The sequence below is a fragment of the Peromyscus leucopus genome, chromosome 1, assembly GCF_004664715.2.
Source record: "Peromyscus leucopus breed LL Stock chromosome 1, UCI_PerLeu_2.1, whole genome shotgun sequence".
Taxonomy (NCBI): Eukaryota; Metazoa; Chordata; class Mammalia; order Rodentia; family Cricetidae; genus Peromyscus; species Peromyscus leucopus.
Window position 1 is genome coordinate 120,562,945 of NC_051063.1, and position 19,330 is coordinate 120,582,274.

Consider the following 19,330-nt stretch of genomic DNA (forward strand, 5'->3'; position numbering starts at 1 on the left):
GCAGCTTCTGGAAGGAAACCTGGTGGCAGGAAGCCAAGCTACCAATTATGACAGGGATATCTTGGAATGGCAGGGCTCCTTGGTCAGCAAACGCCAAGCATGCTTTCATTTCACCGCAGTATAAACCAAAAAGTCAGTTTATTAATTTACGATGGGAGGGAAAGGATTGAGAAAGAAGCGGCCTCAGCGGAGGAAGGTGGTGGGAGCTCAGGGAGCCCGGGCCTGGCTCCTGATGACTGGCTTTTGAATCTGCTGCACTGCCTCTGAGGTGTGACCACAGGCAAGTGACTCATCCTCTTTGCTTAATTCTTGCATCTGTAAAATAGGGTATCTCAGGCTCTATCTCAAAAGGGTGCTGGCTGGGAGAGGTTCCCGGGGATAATATGAGTAACACAGTTATCACTCTGCCTGGCACTGTTAGTGATTGTTCTCTCTGCATAAACGAGAGCCGGTGGCACAGTGGGGACCTCCACATTTCATCCTGGCCCCAGCAAGCAGGAATTACACAGTCACACCTCCTTTGTATGTTTGAGTGACAAGAGCTGAGCATCTAAAATCGGTAGATGTGCTGGGACTGGGACCCTTCATTTGTTTGTTCAGGAACTAGTGAGGAGGTATTGGTGGGACTCACATGGTTGGGCCTGCTGAGCTTGCATGAGCAGATGTAGATGGATGGTACCCATGAGAGAGAGCAAGATAGTGGGCAAGGGGAGTAGAGAGCAGGATCACAGCTGGGAGGAGGCCAAGACAGTGCTGTGAAACCAGCGGCTCTAGAGGGGGAGCATGCGGCTCTCACAACGAGTGAGGGAAGACTGAGCCGTGATGTGTATGAGAGCATGAGAGACAAGCCTGAATGGTTGGCGTTGGAGGGTCAATGGCTCTGTGCTGATAAGCTCCAAGGGCAATAGGGAGCCAGTCAAAGATTTAAGTAAGAGCGTGACATGGCTGAATCCTCAACCTCAGCTGAACATCATTCAGCAACGTCTCCCCAAGACAAGAGGGCCAAGCAAAATCTAAAGCTACTCACACCAAGATCCTCTGCTTTGTCATAAAGAGGTATTTGCTGCATTCTCAGGGGATGGGAGAGTCTTCAGCAAGAGGCTGGTTCTCGGAAGAAAAGCAGCCTGATTTCACTGTTAAGTTTTACATGATGCAGGATCTTCCTAGAGAAATGGAAGCCATAAGAATCCAAATAGTTCAACCTGAGTATTTTTGTGCTAAGTTTCATGAAATTTAAAGAATAAATGAAAAAATATCTGATGAGTCTTTCTCGAATAAGCCAACTGTAGTGAATGAACTTAGAGCTCTTCCCAGAATCCCTTTTCATTCAGCTCTAGAGAGGGCACCTCTCTCATGGGGGTGAGGGCTTCAGACCCACTTCAGGGAGAAAAGTTAGTCATCTCTGCCATTTCTCAGTTCCCTTCATTATAGCATGTCCAATAAGCCAGGGTGTCGAATTTCAGGTGGAGTCCTTACCCCAGTCACTACATGTAGCATGCTAGGAAGACAAAAACCACTAAGAAAACCTGCCTGTGAGCAGTACACACTCTCAAAGAGAAAGGGGTATGTGACTTTCCCAAACCATAAACCTTCCTCTCCTCTCTTCCCCATCACCAGGCCAACATACTTCATTCCTTTCTCAGATCCAAGGCAGGTGTCTAAGCGGCCAGTCACAGTGTCCTGGGCCATTTTCCTTGAGTTCATCTTTCGGAGGCAATGGGCATGAGTGGAATCACCCGTGTTGGCACACCTTTCCAGTATTTGCTGCAGGATCTAATTGGGCTTGGCGGGCGGCACGGTCGGGTTGTTGGCTTGTTTGTTTAATTGTGATTCATGCCCATGCTTTGCCAGCATTGAGTCAAACCCTCTCCAGGGAGCAGATGCCCAGGCTAGCTGGCTGGTGAGGAAGCAGGCACCTGTGCTTGCAAAGTAAGGTTTTGTGGGGAGAAGAAGCCCATGGGTGGATGATGAATTCCTCCAGCAGCTAAGGAGACTCAGCTCTCGGACCCTTCTTCACCTTGCCAGCCCGGAAGCAGGTTCCAGTGTGTGAAAAACCTGACTTCCTGTTGTTGATTTCAGGCACCCTTGGAGCTTCATCACTGTGAAGGGAAATCCCGCCTCTTCAGTAGAAGACCACATTGAATATCATGGTAATGTATGGTTGGTGAGAGGCCTGGTCCCCTCCGGTGTCTGCCTGACCAGAGGCTGTGGGTTGTGAGTGACTGGCTGCTCTTAGAACATAGCTGCCCACCCGCAAGGCCCCAGCTGAGAGTCTGGGCTCATTAGCCACTATGTTATGAGGCAAAGTGACAAAGGTCCACGGTGGAGGAAAATAGATCTCTCCCTAGAATTTTAACATCTCCAAAGAAGTATTCCCTGACACAGAAAAGCTAAGAGCTGGGAGGAGGCCTCCCGAGGAACACTATGGACCAGATGCCATAGAAAGGTTTTGTTGCTGTTCGTTTGTTTGTTAGTTTGAAGACAGGGTCTCATGCAGCCTACTGTGGCCTCAATTTCAATATATAGCAGGGAATGACCTCAAACTTCTGATCCTCCTGAGTGTTGAGATCACAGGTCTACACCCCCCTGACTAGCTTAAATCGAGGCATAAATCGAGGGCTTTATGCATGCTAGGCAAGCACTCTATCATCTGAGCTCCTCCCGCAGCCTTATAGGGGGTCTTTATCATACAGCCTCTCTGCCACATGTTGTTGGGGTGAGAGCTGCCTGTTCTAATCCCAAGGCAGACTCAGATCATGAGAAATAACAGGCTCTCTCAATTCTCCATTTGTCAGAAGGCTGCAATTGAATTTTCAAAGCTGAAACACACAAAGGAAAAAAATGGATGTAACCTCTTTCCAAATGGCAAGAATAATCTGATGGAGGGGTGGTGGTGGTAAAATTCCTTGAGATGGTTCAAGAGCCATGAGTGAAAAACAAAAATCCACTGTGAACTGGACTTGGTAATGCACACTGGATGAATCCCTAGAATTAGGAAGTGAAGGCAAGAAGATTAATTCAAAGTTATCCTTGACTATATAACTCAAGGCTAGCCTGGGCAACATGAGGTCCAATCTCAAAACAAAACAAATATCAAAAACAAAGATTTATGGGTGTGAGGGCTTCCTCTCTGCTGTAAGGTCAGCATCATCATGGAGTACCTACTCACTCAAGTGTCTGGTCTACTCTGACAGGTCACAGAGGCTCCGCTGCCGCCCGGGTTTTCAAGCTGTTCCAGACAGAGCATGGTGAACATTTCAATGTTTCTTCAACCAGCGAATGGGTTCAAGGTGAGGTGTTTGAGACAGGCTGGTAAAACCTAATGGCAGCTGCCCAGGCTAGGGATAGCAAGAATTTCTCTTATACCAGTAGGGGCACATTACTAAGCCTCAACTAAGAAATCACAACTGAAGTTGTCCTGAATTATTCAAGCCACATTGGTGAATTGTCAGCAAGCTTTCACCAGTGGTTAAAATCTCTCTGTGTTGCTCCTCCACAGGGGATTGTGGCTTTTAGTTTGGCATGTGCCAGATCATGGTGTTGGCCGTAGAAGCTTTCGGGAAGCAGCCATGGTAGTGATGGCCTTTGGGGGCAGGTTTATGGATGGGTTTTTGTTTCTCTGCATCTTACTCATCGCTTTTGTAAGAACAAGAAACCTATACTGCCTTTACAAAAAGAAACAGTCAATAAGAGCGCTTTCCCGTCTGACCTTGTTTCTGCTTTCTGCCTAGATGTGGAATGGACAGAGTGGTTCAACCACGATAAGGTGCCTCAGGGCAAAGGTGGGGAGAAAATTTCAGATCTCCGAGCAGCTTACCCAGGAAAAATCTGCACTCGACCTATTGACATACAGGTACCAACCTCACAGCCAGGGAGTCCACTAGGCTTTGCTTTGAAGAGGGCTCTGTGGGCCACAGCTTTTTCTTGTCACTCAGGTGGTATGAATGTCTGTCTCCTCCTCTGAAGCAGATTGTTTATATCAGTCCCACCTCAGAGACAAAGGTTCCTGTCTGTCCTAAGCTAAGACTCCAGCGCCTGCCTCTGAGTTCCTTGTCTCTATTGTTACTCTGCTTCTTCAGCCATGGCTGAGAGAGCTCCCACTGCACAAGGGGCCTGCTTGGCCCACCCAGCTCACATCTGTTGATGTCCTTTGGGCCCTCGAGTACACAGTGGGCACATAGGATTTGAAGGGTAGCCCATGCCCAGCAGCCCAGAAGAAGAGTATTCCCTCAGCCCTGCTCCCTACTAAGGTATATGGAAGTCAGCATTCAGAGTCTTGACAGGGTCTCCACCCAGAGTCTGTTCTACCTGGAGGAGGAGGTGACCGCCACATTGGGCACACATTGAAACAAAAGATCCTTGCATATGCCCGTCTTTGCCCCCATAGCTGCCCATCGCCTCTCACTTCCTCAGATCTCAGGGCTCTCATGAAACCCTCTTAGTGGCTGTACCACCCCCACTGCCCAGGACTGCATCTGACATAGGCTCTGGGGTACCTGTTCCACATGGACAATGATCGGGTTCTCTGGGGACAGGGTGGGACAGATATCTGTGGCCTCCAGAGGACTGGAGAAGGCCACAGGGAAGTAAACAGCAGCAATGAGATTGTCATTGTCACCCCCCACAGTAGCTGGCACAGAGATGGTGACCAGGAAAATGCTTCTGGAAGCCAGAAAGGTCTGATTTAGCTGAAGAGGTACCCCTCCACAGCTGTGGGCTGTCTCCAGTGAGGAACCCACAGTGCAGGGTTTTGGGTGGCGAGTCTCCTCAGGGTGCACTCTGTACTTGGACCACCCTCAGAGTGAGTGCCCTTTTATACCCCATGCCCTCGTTCTGCGGGCACAGTCTGCCTGTAGATGTCCATCAAATGATTTGACTTCGTGGCTCAGCGCAAAAATAGGGGTCATAAATGTCCCCTCATGACCTGGTTCCATGAACTTACTGATGCCAGACATGAGTCTCTGAATGCCCTCTACAAAGTTTATTCAAAAACTTGGGGGAGGGGGTTGAGACAGGCTCTCACCTTGAACTCACTGTGTAGCCCAGGGTAGCACAGAGACCCACCTGCTTCTGCTTCCTGAGTGCAGGGATTACAGGCAAGTGACACCCTGCTCTGCTCCAAATTATTTTAATTCATGTTAACCATGATAATTTATTACTACGCATTTTATTATCTGCAAGCATGGCTAATAATAATGTTTCTTTAAAGATGCCTGCCATTTAGCAATGATAGATCTTTTTTTTTTTTTTTAAACTCTTCTTATCCAAGATTGGGGTCATTAAAAGAGAAAGCACTGTAATTAAGCAGTTCATCTGAAATCATTACTGGGTTTTGTCCCATGATGAATATCCGGTTCTAATGGGTAATGATCCAAGGCCCATTGCTGTTGTCAAGGCGACAGGGCTCCTGCTGAAGATGGAGCTGGCTCTGTGGGGTTCTGAGATCGGAGGAGCAGGGCTTGACAGTTGATGACCTGGAACTTGGTGATGATTCCTTTGGGCCTTAGTGAGTTCCCTTAGGGACAAGTTCACAACCTGGTCTCAGCTGCAGCAGAGACCATGGAAATTATGGCTGTGAATGTGACTTGGAAAGAGCTGGATTTGGATTGAATTTTAGCATGCATGTCTGGGAGAACTCCTTTCAAGCCAAGACAAAGCTGGCTCCATTAGGTCCAAATAACCTTTCCTAAAAAGTTTAGTGCTCCCCCTACCCGCCGCCTCTCTCTCTCTCTCTCTCTCTCTCTCTCTCTCTCTCTCTCTCTCTCTCTCTCTCCCTCTCATTGGTGATACTTTCCTTCCTGATCCAAGCCTGTCTCCCTGTCTCCATGGTTTCTGTGCCAAAGATGGCCACAGTGCTATTCTAAATTGCATGTCTTTGAATGACAGTCATAGTCTGCAGAGGGACACACCCTGGCTTTGGGATGAGCCCCAGCTGGCAGGAACCACCCTCCTTTGAGCCTGTTCCTAAACTGTGCCCTGCCCTTGTAGCTTCTTGCTTGGCATCCCTACTCAACTTCAACCTCACTTTCAAGGATGCAGTGGGGTGTGGGGGTAGGATATTTGAACAGAGGCCATTAGGCTGGGCACACCTGAAAGCTGAAATGGGAGCAGCTTTGATGCTAAATGAATTGGGGCTTCATTTTCCACTCTGCCACTTACTGGCTCTTCTGGTGCTCATCTTCCTCAAGCACCGTTTTTCTTATCTCTAGAACCAACCACCACTTCATAATGAGGTTGCAATGGATACCCACAAGCATTTCGCTCCTTAGCTGAGAGACTGGATTCCAAACTTGCCTACCTGTTAGACTCACCTGGGCAGCTTTTAAAGTCCTGATGCCCAGGCCACAGCCTCAACCTATCAAATCTCAGCCTTTGAGGGTTGAACCTGGGTACAGAGACTTGAAACTCCTGATTTGATGTAAAAGGCCTTCTGGGCACCTGTGGGTTGACCCAGCTCCTTTCATGGACTCATGGTGGCAGGATGGTCATAAGAAGGGCCACATTAGAGAGCCTGCGTGTGGTGGATGTTTTATAAATGTTCACACAATGATAAGCAAAAAGCACTGTGGGGTGCAGGCAAGATGTTCCTGCTACTAGATCACAAACTCAGCTGACTCTCTCCCTGAAATCAGGCCACTCCACCTCCATTCCAAGACTTAACACTGCTTTCTTATGGCAAAACTCAAATAGACAACTGAGATAATAAGTCCTGGGCTGTTGTAAATAGTTTTGCAGTGAGGACAATTTTAGTCTCGTAAATATAAATTGTGGACATTAATCAGCGCTTTCCCTCTTCATAAAAACGTACCCTGACTCTGTAATTTCCATTCCATTCTCAGGCCACAACAATGGATGGAGTTGCCCTCAGCACTGAGGTTGTCTACAAAAATGGCCAAGATTACAGGTTTGCTTGCTACAATCGGGGCCGAGCCTGCCGCAGCTACCGAGTGCGATTCCTCTGTGGAAAATCTGGTAAGCAAGCAGATATCCTGGCTCCTTGTTGGGTTAGAAATGCAACTGTGCTCTGATCTCTGACCTGGCTGCTATGCACTGTGAAATGGGATGGCTGGGTCAGCATGTTGCGTATCGAAATGTCACTGAGCGGTCTAGGTACAAATGCAGGAGCAGCCAGACGGTCCCTGGAGTTGGAAGCAGACAGCAACACTCTGCCCTGTCATAAGCCTTTCTAGAAGGGGTTGGCATGGTCCAGGAATGCAGTGTGCTGATGGACAGGGCTGACACAGACTTTCTGCTTCTTCTGGTGCTGTTATTTATTTCAAACCCAGTTCCCCAGGCAGTCCTCCTTAGAAAGGACTGGGAATGGCTGGTTTGTTCTAGAATCAGCATCTCCAGAAAGCAGTCATTAGGGATGGACTTGGGGAGGTGGGTGCTTACGGCTACTGTAAATAACAGTGGAGAAGGTCTATATTTGTTTTACATCTTGGGCAAAGTGGGTGTGGTGAGGAGGCAGCACATTGAACACCAGCTCAGAAGTCAGTGGAAAATTCCTCTGCCCAGAGCTAATGAATGGGTCTTTTTTGGTTGGGTTTTTGTTGACTTCAAAAACCTGTAAGTACTGAGACTGAGATGGAGTGAGCCTGGTGATTTGGGTTTTGGAAGGGCACACCTGGCATTTACCGATCTCCAGAGGGGAGGGGGAAAGGTGGGCAGCCACATGTTTGCTGAGGGCAAAGGGCCGTATCTCAGTCCTTCCTGTTTTGGGTTACAGTGAGGCCCAAGCTCACGGTCAGCATCGACACCAACGTAAACAGCACCATCCTGAGCCTGGTGGACAATGTGCAGTCCTGGAGGCCTGGAGACACCCTGGTCGTCGCCAGCACGGACTACTCCATGTACCAGGCAGAAGAGTTCCAAGTGCTCTCCTGCAAAGCATGTACCTCTACGCAGGTCAGAGTGGCAGGTAGGCGCCTCCCTTCTGCCCAGGCTGCATGAATCTGGGCACTGGTAGACTTCACGTGAAAGGGAGATCTGTATCTGTGAGCTAGTCTCAGAATGCCGCGTAGCAGAGAAAATGATGAGACTCTCACGGCAAGCATTTGTTCCGTTTTGATGCATCTACACGTTGTCCAGGCAGGCAGCCTAACTGATACCTGAAATAAATTCCCTTAAGAAGAAATGGCTACTTTGGCTCATGGTTTGTCAGCCCTGTTGTACCGGGCAAGCAACTGGTGGAGGGAGTTGCTTATCTCATGGCCTCCAGGAAGCGAAGAAAGAGGAAGATGTTGGAGTCCCAGGATTCCCTTCAAAGTCGTGCAACCAGTGATCTAACTTCTTCTCATTGGGCTAGCCCTCATAGCATCCCAGGCCCATGGCAAAGCTTTCTTTAACTCCTTTGGGGGACACTATCATTGCTCTGGCCTTAAGCCTTTCTAGGATGAGCCTAGCTCCAGGATGGAAGCTGGGCTCAGGCTGGCTCCATACTATTCTTAGTCTTCCCGAGACACATTCTTCTCATGACAGAGGTTGAATGTTCCTATAGAGGTGACGGGAGAATGGAGAACTTCTAGAGCCTGGATTTTAGAACTGGCTCACACTGGGCATACTAGCCTACATCTAGGATTCTAGAACTTGGGAGAGCAGGGAGGGAGAACTGCTGTGAATTTGAGGCCAGCCTGGGATGTATAGTGAATGGCAGGCAAACCTGAGCGTTAAGGTAGTACCTTATTTCAAAACAAAAGAAAACAAAATGAGCTCAGAAAAATCAAACAAAACTGGAACATTCTCATGACAGTCTGTTGGCCAACGCACAGTCAATACTGAGCACAGCCCATGGCCAAGCTCAACATGAATAGCCAGAAGAGCCTATTTTTCTCACTGAGGTTGAAACGATAGAATGAACATTTGCTTGAAAATAATTAAGCCTACCTCAATACTTTAAGTTCCGTCTTTGCATTGCTTTCGAGTTTCCTCTTTTCTTTTCCTGAATCTTAACTTAGGTGTCCTATATTTTATGTTTTATGATATTACCAGAGTTATAGATTGTTAGCAAAAGAGACTGTCTTAGTCAGTGTTCTACTGCTGTGAAGAGACACATGATCATGACAACTCTTTAAAGGAAAGTATTTAATGGGGGGCTTGCTTACAGTTCAGAGGTTTAGTCCATTATCATTATGGTTGGAAGCATGGCAACACATAGGCAGGCATGGTGCTGGGAAGGTAACTGAGAGTTCTACATCCGAGTTGGCAGGCAGCAGGAAGAGAGAAAGACCTTGGGCCTGGCTCAAGCATTTGAGACATCCCAAAGCCCACCCTCACTGATACATTTCCTAAAACAAGGCCACACCTACTCCATCAAGGCCACACCTCCTATTCCTTCTCAAATAGTGTCACTCCCTAATAACCAAGTATTCAAATATATGTGCCTATGGGGGCCATTCCTATTAGAACCACCACAGAGACCTTAAATATAATGTTGGTCAGTTGATCATGGAAAATATGCATGTATATCTTTGCATTGTAAGCAACAGAATCCAATTTGACTCTCTGAAACAAGAAAGAAACTGATTGACAGGCTGTTCACATCAGAGGAAAAAAATAGATACTAAAAAACTAAGCTACAAAGGACTCAGAGCAGGGCATCTTTGAGGGCCTGGGCAGCAGGAGGCAGTGGGCAACATCTCTAGATATCACCATCTTTAGGAAGCATGCTGAGTCCCTGGAACAACATGCTGCACAGCCACTGTCTAGGGAGAGGGCATCTGACTGGGCTGGTGACCTCTCAGAGAGGTCAGGACCTTCATTAACAATCCTTAGACTGCCTCAAGTCCATAAAGGATCATTTCTTTCTTTCTTTTCTTTCTTTTTTTAAAGATTCTATTTATTTATTTATTAAATATACAGTGTTCTACCTGCATATACACTTGCATGCCAGAAGAGGACACCAGATCTCATTAAAGATGGTTGTGAGCCACCATGTGGTTGCTGGGAATTGAATTCAGGACCTCTGGAAGAGCAGCCAGTGCTCTTAACCTCTGAGCCATCTCTCCAGCCCAAAGGATCATTTCTTAAAGGAAAACCAGAGTGACCTGTGAAAGGGAGGGGACTCAATTCTGCCTGTTCAGACTGTCACATGCAATTTCCTGGGGAAATAATCTCAATCTTGATGAGAAAATTGAGCACTGAGAAGGCATATCCAGTATATTTCAAATGTCTAGTATTTTAGAAATAAGGCTTCAGAAACTAAAACTCAAAACAGTCTTTTTTGGCCTCATTTTAGTGAAGTGAGAAGTCAGGATGGAGTTCTAGCTCCTGAGTTTGTCCTTGGGGAAAATGGGCCGGTTGTGTTGGGTGCTTGAAACAGCACACAGCTGGAAGCCCAAGGCACCAATTCTAGGACTAGAGTCTGCAAAGCACACCTTTTAAGTGAGATGCTAATTTGGGGGTATAACCAGAGAAAGAGAAGGAAGTAGCAGTGGGCAGGTCAAGTGTAGATAGAGAAGTTTGCAAGGTAAGAGATCTCCTATTTAAATGATAAGGTTTGAACCACTGCATTCTTCACATTCTTCAAGAAAGGCTTGGGGGCACCTTATAAATAAGTCCAGATCAATCTGATATCCAAAAGAAAGAAATGAAGTGGGAAACAATATCTAGGTGATAAAAGTCTAAGTAACAAAGTAAAGAAACAGGTAGGCAGAAATGGCTGACATTAGCCATACAGGTTATCTCAAGCTTCCTGGCAGCCAGAGCAGAGAAATTATCTGCATTCAAGAAAAGGAAGGCGACAGACCTACAGGGTCACCTTTCTCTTAGCCCTAAGCTTGAGGAGTTTGCCTCATAGTCATCATCCACAGGACACAGCCACATGGACTTGACACTGCGCAAACGTTCTTTGGGTGGGGGCGTCGGCGGTTTAACTCCTAATATTAGAAGGGGGTGAGATGTTGGGCATATTCTGTGAATACATTTCGCAAAAGGCAATTTTGGCTTTGTCTTTTTGGGCAGAGGCAAAAAAAAGTACAGACTCTGGAATCAGGCAACTAGTTATTAGCTGTTTCCCCACTCACCAATATAGCCCAGAATGGCCCCAACTCACAATCCTGCCTCCATCTCCCAAGTGCTAGGATCAAAGGCCCATGCTACTATACCTAATTAGCTTCAATGACTATTAACACCAGCTACAATAATTCTTCTTCTTCTGCGTATGTGTGTTTAGTGTGCATATGTATATGGATGTTCACATGTGTTTGGGCACAGGTCGGGGGATGTGCATGTATGTGTGTGGTGGCCCAAGGTTCATACTGGGAGTCATCCTCCATCATTCTCCTGCTTATTGACCGAGGTAGTCTCTCAATGGAAGCTAGAGCTTGCTGACACAGCCAGTCTGACCAGCTAGCTTGTTCCAGGGACCCCCAGTCTCCACCTTCTGAGCCCTGGAATTGTAGGTGAGCTGCTAACCCCAACCAGCTTTTACACAGGTTCAGGAACTGATCTGAGTCTGTACACTTGTGCGGCAAGTGCTTTGACTGCTGAGCCAGGGCTGCAGTGATTTAGTAGCTGATCCTCAGTATGGGAAGGACGGAAGGGGTATGACTGAATACAAAAGGCCAGACAGACCTTGTGTGCTTCAGTTCGCCAACTCTGCCATTCGGGACCTGCAGGTCCATGGCTTTGTGGAGGAGAAAGCAACCTCTGCCAGCATTATTTTCAAGTCTGGGGCAGTCTGCAGTTATCTTCTGGAGATCTCCATGGCTCCAGGGGTGGGGGCCACACCTGTGGATGACAGTGCACCTTCCTCCCCTGAGGATGGGCAGGTACCCTAGGGTCTACCTTTGTGGGGACAGAAAGAAGAATGGGACATTTTTTTCATCTACTTACCCAGTGGCTCCTGAGCATATAACATCTACCAGGCAGTTGCATCAGCCTTTTGGGTGCCATGGTGAGCAAGATGGACACCATTCTCTGCCCCTAGGGAAGCTGCATCCCAGCAAGGAGAATGGCATCCATCAGAGAGTCTTAAAAATAAGACTCCAGGCACAATAATTACAAAAGAAGGAGCTGGGCCCAGGGAGAAGGGATTCAGCTCAGCTGGAGTAGACACGGCGCTTGCCCTGAGTAATTCAAGATTAAGCAGGGAGCTGGGAGACGATGACAAGGTGGCTAGGAAAGAGAAGTATTGTTAGAAAGGAAGTCGTGTGAGCACACCACCTGAGGAGGGGTGCTCCAGCCATGAGGAGGACAGGGAGGCTCCAGGGGAGACCATGAGAGCCCCCAGGATTGCCGAGGGGAGAGGAGGCTGCACAACCAGGAGCTGTGCTTGAGTGCACAGGAAGCCACTGAAGTCCATGAGTCTGCTGGGTGTCCCCTAGCAGGGAAGACCTTCCCACATCTGCATCTATAGGAAGACACTTAGGTGATTGCCAATGGGACAGTGAATGGTAGACAGCATCCTGGGATGTCAGGTGCCCCCTTAGCAGATCATTTGAGCTGATGTCACTTCTTGCGGCTCCAGGTAGCATGTAGCTATCCAGGATGGGAGAAGCCTGACTTCCAGCCCTTGCTGGAAGTAGAAGTAGGAGCTCCCCTAGGTCTGAGCAGCCTAGACCTCACCTGAACTCCAAGAATGAGCATCCTAAGGGCCATAGAGGAGATCTCACTTTAAACAGGTCCCAACGGGACAGCTGTGGATGCCAACGTAACCCTGAGATTGAAGGACCCATGAGATGCCAGGCTCACACAGCAGAGATTTGGGGGTCCATGTCAAGGGCTACTATTCCTGACAGCATGTTACTGACCCAACTAATAACCCATGAATGTGCTCAGGCTGGACCAAGAGTGTCAGGGGGCCTCTCGGGGGACCAAGTTCCAAAGGATGGAAGTATGAGTGGAAACAATGCTAGACTCCCTTCACGGTTCCTCCCAGTCCTTGCTTTGGCGTTGAAGGATTCTGCTTCAGCCTCCCACTGCCTATTAGGAGTGGACCGTCCACTCTGCTCAGAAGCTTTGTGTCCCCATGGAAACAGCTCCTTCCTTTTGGTAAGTAGTGTCACAAAAGCCCCAGGTGGGGATGAGTATGCATGCATGTCTGTCTGTCCGGATGTCCACGTCTTTCCTGAGCAGGCACCCATTGTTTCCCTTCCCAAAGCTCTCCATCGCCCACTAACAGAGAGTGCGGACTCCCCCTGCCCAACCCCCATCTGCACCTGCGTTCTCCCCCCACCTGCTGCGTTCTGCTAGGGTCACCTCCTCCTGTAGAGAGGGACACACACATTCTTCCTGGACCCTCCTTCCTCCTAATTCCAGAAAACAACTCTCTTTGCATTTTAAGGGTTTGCTGATGAGAAACAGATGGGGGTGACAAATATATGATTCATCTTAAAATATTTCTCAAAATTCTGCCAACTGTAGTGTGATTCCCAGCACCTCTGATGTGGCCATGACAGTTGAACTCCCCGCTTGGTGTTTTTGCCCCCCCCTTTTCAATGTCACCTTCCCACTGCACCTTATAAACACCTCCACACCTTTAACTCCTCCCGCCCAGAATGAGTGCCATTTCCCACGACATCCCAGAACTTTACAGGTTCACCTGTCCCTTCTTTGTGAGACCCTCAGCTTCGGGGGGCTCTTGTTTTATGTGTGAGGCCGAAGACTAGTCTGAAGTTGTAGAAATCAAATGTCTAAGTCCACGATTTCCAATGTGGCTGCCACCAGCCACAGGTGGCTGCTTCCATTAAATTGAAGTTAAATAAAGTTTCACCCCATTCCTTCCAGGAGACAGATTTCTAAGTGTGGAAGCCACATGGGCTTAGTGACTACCCTGTTGAACAGCATGGAATCCATTGTCACAGGCTGTCTTTGTGGGTGGTGCTGGTGTAGACTAAGCAAGTCAGAATCTCTCAAACTCTCAGCTTGAGTATGAGAAGGACCGTCCACTTCCCCCGACCCTCTGGGTTCTATTGGGTCTAGCCTACAAGTACCTTGGTGTCTGTCCCCCAGAGAAGGTGTTCATTCTCCTCTTGTGCTTGTGGTATCTGGTTCTGTGCTTGTCCTGTGGAGGTTTGCAGAGTATGGTATTGGGGTGCCTGTGGATAAACACAGGAAAATACCAATGTTTAGAGCCCCCTCTATACCCCAGGTCCCCTTCCCCTTTCCTGGTGAGCTCAAAGCTCTTTTAGATCACTTGGGACAATTCTGACCTGGTCGGCCTGCACAGGCGAGCGCTGTCAGAAGGAGGGGAAGTGGAGAGAGGTGGGAGAAACCCACATCAGGAAGGGATGAAAGGAGTCAGACACACCACTCCCCTGGGATTGCGGTTGGGAGTGGCCTGTGGAAGCAACAAGGAGAGATAAGTGGCTGCACTGTGGACAGCAGCAATGTGGTAAAGGTTCTGATACGGAGCCTCGCTCCAGGGGAGGCGGCTGTGACTGCCAAATTCCTGCTGTGCTCAGAAGGACCTGCATTTCCTTAGTCCATGGGAGCCCGATAAACACAAGCCTTCTATCTACCTGAAGTTGTTCATGCCTCCCTTCCTCCGTGGAACAAAGGAAGCTCTGAAACCAGCTGTTCATCAGTTCCTGTCCCCGGTGGAGCTCTGGAGACAATAGCCCTAACATGTCATTCCTGTCACACCGGCCTCCCGCCACATGTCCAGGGCTGGTGGAGCACATTCTGTAGATTAACTACCTTAATGATCTAGCTGCTTCGGGGGGTGTGAGCTATTTTTATCTCTGCTTTATAGATGAAGGGTCCAAGGTTCAGGGAGTTTAAACCATAGGCTCCAGGACTCTCCTGTAAACTGAGTCATACAGCTTGGCCCAGAGCCATGTGGAAAGTGACTGTCTTGGATAGAGGCAACCAGGTGGTTGGGAACTCTAAGACTCAGATAGCAAAGGCCTCAGGAGGCCAGACCAGCCAGCATGGTGGAAACTAAAGAGAATGTGTGGGGATGAAGGTGATGCGCCTGCCAGGAGCCAGGGTTTCTGCTCCATCCAGCTTGGACCATTAGATGGGCCGGGCTAGTGTGACTCACAGTGCCACCTATTCCCAAAACAAGTCTAGCCCTCTGGGGACTTCTTCTGGGAAGCCAGCTCTCTGCTGTACCTCTCAGGACCCAATGGAATGCCCATCACTTGCCTTGACCCTTTCAAAGACAGTGGCAGTCAATTCTTCCACTAAACCCCTCACACAAGCCCCAAATTGTCTTGGTTGATTGAGAAATCTGTTGACAGTTTCCCTGGGCATTGTCAGTAACACTGTCCTTTGGGGTGCCTGCTAGGGGAGATTAGCTCTGGGTCCAGCATGGCTGGAGGCCTGGGACCTAGAAGACCAGGATCCCAGATGCTCTTGGAAACAGATATCTACCTTTGTAAGAAGGTCCAGTTCTCTGCATATTGAACTGAGGTGGCTTGGGAGAGCAGACAGAAGAGCAGAGGTTCTCCAGTGACAAAGAAAAGAGAGAAGGAAGATGTGTCTAGACAGAAGTAGACATGTAATTGGTCCCCCAGCAAGATGCATGTGAGGACTGTGCAGGGTCTGCAGACTGCCATGCCGGTCTGACACATGTGAGGGGCAGAAGAAAGGATGGAGGCCAGTTGGACAGACCTCTTCCCTCTGGGAAACCCTGGGCCAGCTAGAGTGGACCGACAGGGCACTCTGGGAGGGGCTCAAGGCCCTGTGACCTAGGACAGCATGAGCTGGAATGGAAGGAAAGGCAGTGGGAGGGTGGCTGTTCAGTCCTTGAAGAGATGCCGCGGGCGTGTGCATCATAAAAAAGGACACAGAGATACAGGGACTAGCACAGCCCTGGAGGTCAGAGTCGAGGGTATGTGGGAAATAAACAGGTTCTAGAAAGAGGGACCTCTCACCCTCCATGAAGCATCATCCTCAAATCACGGGAGAAAGGCATCACACAGCAGTGGCGGTGCTGGAGAAGGCCCAGGCTCACAGCACTTCTTCAGCCCCCAGAACCACCGTCCAGTGGTAAAGAGAGACAGCCTCCCTATTGTACCCATGACAGTCATGTCCACCACATCCTGCTCCAGGCTCACCGACGAAGAACTTCCAGATCTTCACGAGGAGATCGAAAGGCTAGCTTAAGGGTGGCAGAAAACTCTCTGTAACCGCACCCCACTTAGAGACGACCTGCGTCATCTTCCAGGATGCCTCTTTCCTTTTCAGCCACCACGCAGGTTCCTTGTTTCCTCCGCCTGGCTTTCTGAAGCCAGTGTCCCTCAGAAGCCGTGCACACCACTCTCAGAGACAGACTTTGCCCTTTACCCCTGGGAAGGCCCTGTGACCAGCTGGTTTGTGAAGGCCACAGAACGGACAGGCAGGAAGATCAACCAGGGATAGAAGCAGAGGCTTCTACATAAATGTCCAGAGGACCTTAAGGCAGGAAAGACACGTGGCCTGTGACCCAAACCAAAAGCCATAGTGGGTTCAAGGGAGGAAGAGGCCCAGCCAGCAGTCTGTGGTGAACTTGGTTCCAATTATCTCCTCTAGTGATGTCAGACTCTGTGGAACAGCGGGAAGGTGGTAAAACCTAATGGAAGGCTTAAGTTCATTAGGGATATGTTCCAGAAGAAGGCTGTGAGTGACTGGTCTCCTCCTTTCTCTGTTTTATTACTGACCACAAAGTAACTGGATAGGCTGTGTCATCATGGGCCCAAGCAACACAGCCCACAGGTCATGACTTGAAATCTATGAAACTATGAACTGAGATAAACCTTTCTGCGTTCTAAATTGATTCATCCCTGGTATTAATTATAGTAACAGAAAGCTGACTGAGACTCTTAAGGACTCTGTGGTAGGCCGAATCTATGTTGTGACCCTTGGTTCCTATGACTATTGCCTCACGTGGCAGAAAGGACTTACGACTATGACTAGATTAAAGTTCTGGAAGTGGGCTAGTGTCCTGGGTTATGTGGGTGGGGCCGATGTAATTACAAAGGTTATCAGATAAGAGGGATTAAGGAAGATTAGAGAGGAGAAAGCACTGGAAAGTCAGAAGCAGATGGAGCGATGGAAGATGGTGGGGGGGTCACAGACCCAGGAGTACAGGTGCCACTGGAATCTGAAAAAGCCCCGGGACAGTTTCTGTGTGGCACCTTCTTTGTTTTATTTAAGAATTTTTTAAAATTCATTTTACATACTAACCACTGATTCCCCCTCGCATCCCTTCTCCTACTCTCTCCTCAGCCTCCCCACCCACCCACCCTCCATCGGCTCCTCCAGAAGGTTAAGGCCTCCTGTGGGGAGGCAGCAAAGCCTGGTACATTCAGGTGAGGCAGGACCAAGCCCTTCCCTGATGCCTCAAGGCTGAGCAAGGCGTCCCTCCGTAGGAAATGGGCTCCAGAGAGCCAGCTCATGCGCCAGGGGTAGATCCTGATCCCACTGTGTGGCACCTTAAGAAAGCAGCCCTTCCAACACCTTGACTGGCCCCAGGAAATTAATTTCGGACATCTAATCTCCAGGACCATAAAAAATAAACCTGTGGTAATTTGTCACAGATGCAATAGAAAACACATGCCATTCACTTGCCCGGAGCTGTTTTCTCAGCTTCAGCATGTACCAATGTCGTATTGCTTCAGAGAAACCACTATCTCACTGAGTCTGCAGAATTCTAAAACCATAGGCTTCCTGGACAATTCTCCTAGCTCCCAGGATGTGTGCCAAGTGAAGGGGAGGGCAGAGGTCAGCTCTCTCTGTGGATGAGAAAGTCGAGGAAGGCCACTGTGGTGGGTATTGCTAATTTTAACAGTGGCCTTCGCACATGGGCACTCGTGGTATCTCAGGGCCAAGGCAAGGGCCTGCTTGATCAAGTCAAGGTCGGAGTGAAAGCCAAGTGGTGTAGGTGGTGTGGTTTGGGCTGGAAGTCCACACGGGAGAGTGGTGCTCTTTGTAATCGCACCCTCAAGTGAAACAGAAAATATCCACAAGCCCTGTCAGCCATTTCAGTGAGGAGCCTATCTTAAGCTGTGTTTTCTGCACAGACGGAGGGAGAGGGGATCGGAGGGTAACACTAAAAGAGTTTGGCTAGAAAGGGGGTGAAGTAGTGGGAGGGGCAGAATGGACAGAACACAGGGTCAAGGATTCAGACCACACAGGACTGAGACTGGAGAAAGTGTGGGAGGGTGTCTGCTTTGTTAGACTTTTTCAAGGATGGCAGGGCCTGGGAAAGCTTGAGGGTAGAGAGCATAAGAAATGCGGACGAGGGATGGGATGGCTGAACTGGAAAGGACTGCCGGCTGGAGCCAACGCCTCTGAATGTGCCCCAGTTCATGGCTAGCATCGTGGGCCGGGAGAGTGCCTCCTCTGTGGGATGATGTCAGCACAGAGTAGGGTGCAAGCTCTTCCCCTCAGCTCCACGTGGGGCCACGGGGGCATGTGTGCAAGCCCACGGCTCTGGACACAGGAACACCAGCCTGCTCTTTCTCAAGCACCAAGCTGTGGATGTACCTTCTATAAGGCTGCCGAGAGCAGAGCATGGGTTTGCCCTGCTCTAAAGTGGGGATCTGAAAGGGAGAAGGTTTGTTTTATCCTAAGAACTGCAGCTGGAGGACAGATACAGTGGAAGCGCTGAGGAGACTGGGTCTCTCTCTCTCTCTCTCTCTCTCTCTCTTCTCTCTCTGTCCTCTGCCATCCTGCCATCTCTAGGCCATGGCTTTCCTCTGCTGGGTGAGGTTGACTCACCAGGCTGGAGATCGAGAGAGGCAACTCAAGGTTATACCTGGCACTTTTACCTAGATCCTATGGCCACACTTCACTGTAGGGAGGTGGGGAAGCAGAGCTCTCCAGGGAAGCCCCATGTCAGATGAGCCACGGCAGAGTCCAGCTCTGAAAAGCAGAAGAAGAGTAAATATTATTGGACAAGTAGCCACATCTGTGATGGTCTTAAGACCTAAGCATGAGTAGGTAGCTATGAACTGTAGCTCCCCTCCTGGGCATGTGACTATACCTACCTGGGCTTTGTCCTTCTGTATTATGGGAACAAGGACCGTGGGGCCCGCCATGAGTGAGGGCCTGGTGAAGAGCAAGCGACGGACAGCTTTGGGAGTACAAGGATGGGAGCATGGTGGGCAGGCTACACCTGCCATTCTGCTTCCTTGCCCGTCTTGTGCCCTAGGGAAGCCACAGTACCTACATATTGGGGAGGAGATTGATGGTGTGGACATGCGGGCTGAAGTCGGGCTCCTGACTCGGAACATTGTGGTGATGGGCGAGATGGAGGACCAGTGCTACCCCTACAGCAGCCACATCTGTGACTTCTTTGACTTCGATACTTTTGGGGGTCACATCAAGGTAGGAATCTGCCTGGCTGAGGCTCTCAGCCCTACAGGAGGGTACCCAAGGTTCCAGCTGTGGACAAGTTTCC

The 19,330-nt window shown here is 49.2% G+C and overlaps 1 protein-coding gene across 1 annotated transcript in view; it reads left to right on the forward strand.

Annotated features, from left to right (window-relative positions):
- LOC114696234 (cell migration inducing hyaluronidase 1) overlaps window positions 1–19,330 on the forward strand; it is a 158,700-nt gene that overhangs the window by 97,771 nt on the left and 41,599 nt on the right. Inside the window, exons 7-12 of the mRNA XM_028873827.2 lie at window positions 2,080–2,150; window positions 3,195–3,290; window positions 3,732–3,853; window positions 6,840–6,972; window positions 7,730–7,921; window positions 19,082–19,257. Of these exons, the coding sequence (XP_028729660.1) occupies window positions 2,080–2,150; window positions 3,195–3,290; window positions 3,732–3,853; window positions 6,840–6,972; window positions 7,730–7,921; window positions 19,082–19,257 (790 nt within the window). The remainder of the gene's footprint in view (window positions 1–2,079; window positions 2,151–3,194; window positions 3,291–3,731; window positions 3,854–6,839; window positions 6,973–7,729; window positions 7,922–19,081; window positions 19,258–19,330) is intronic.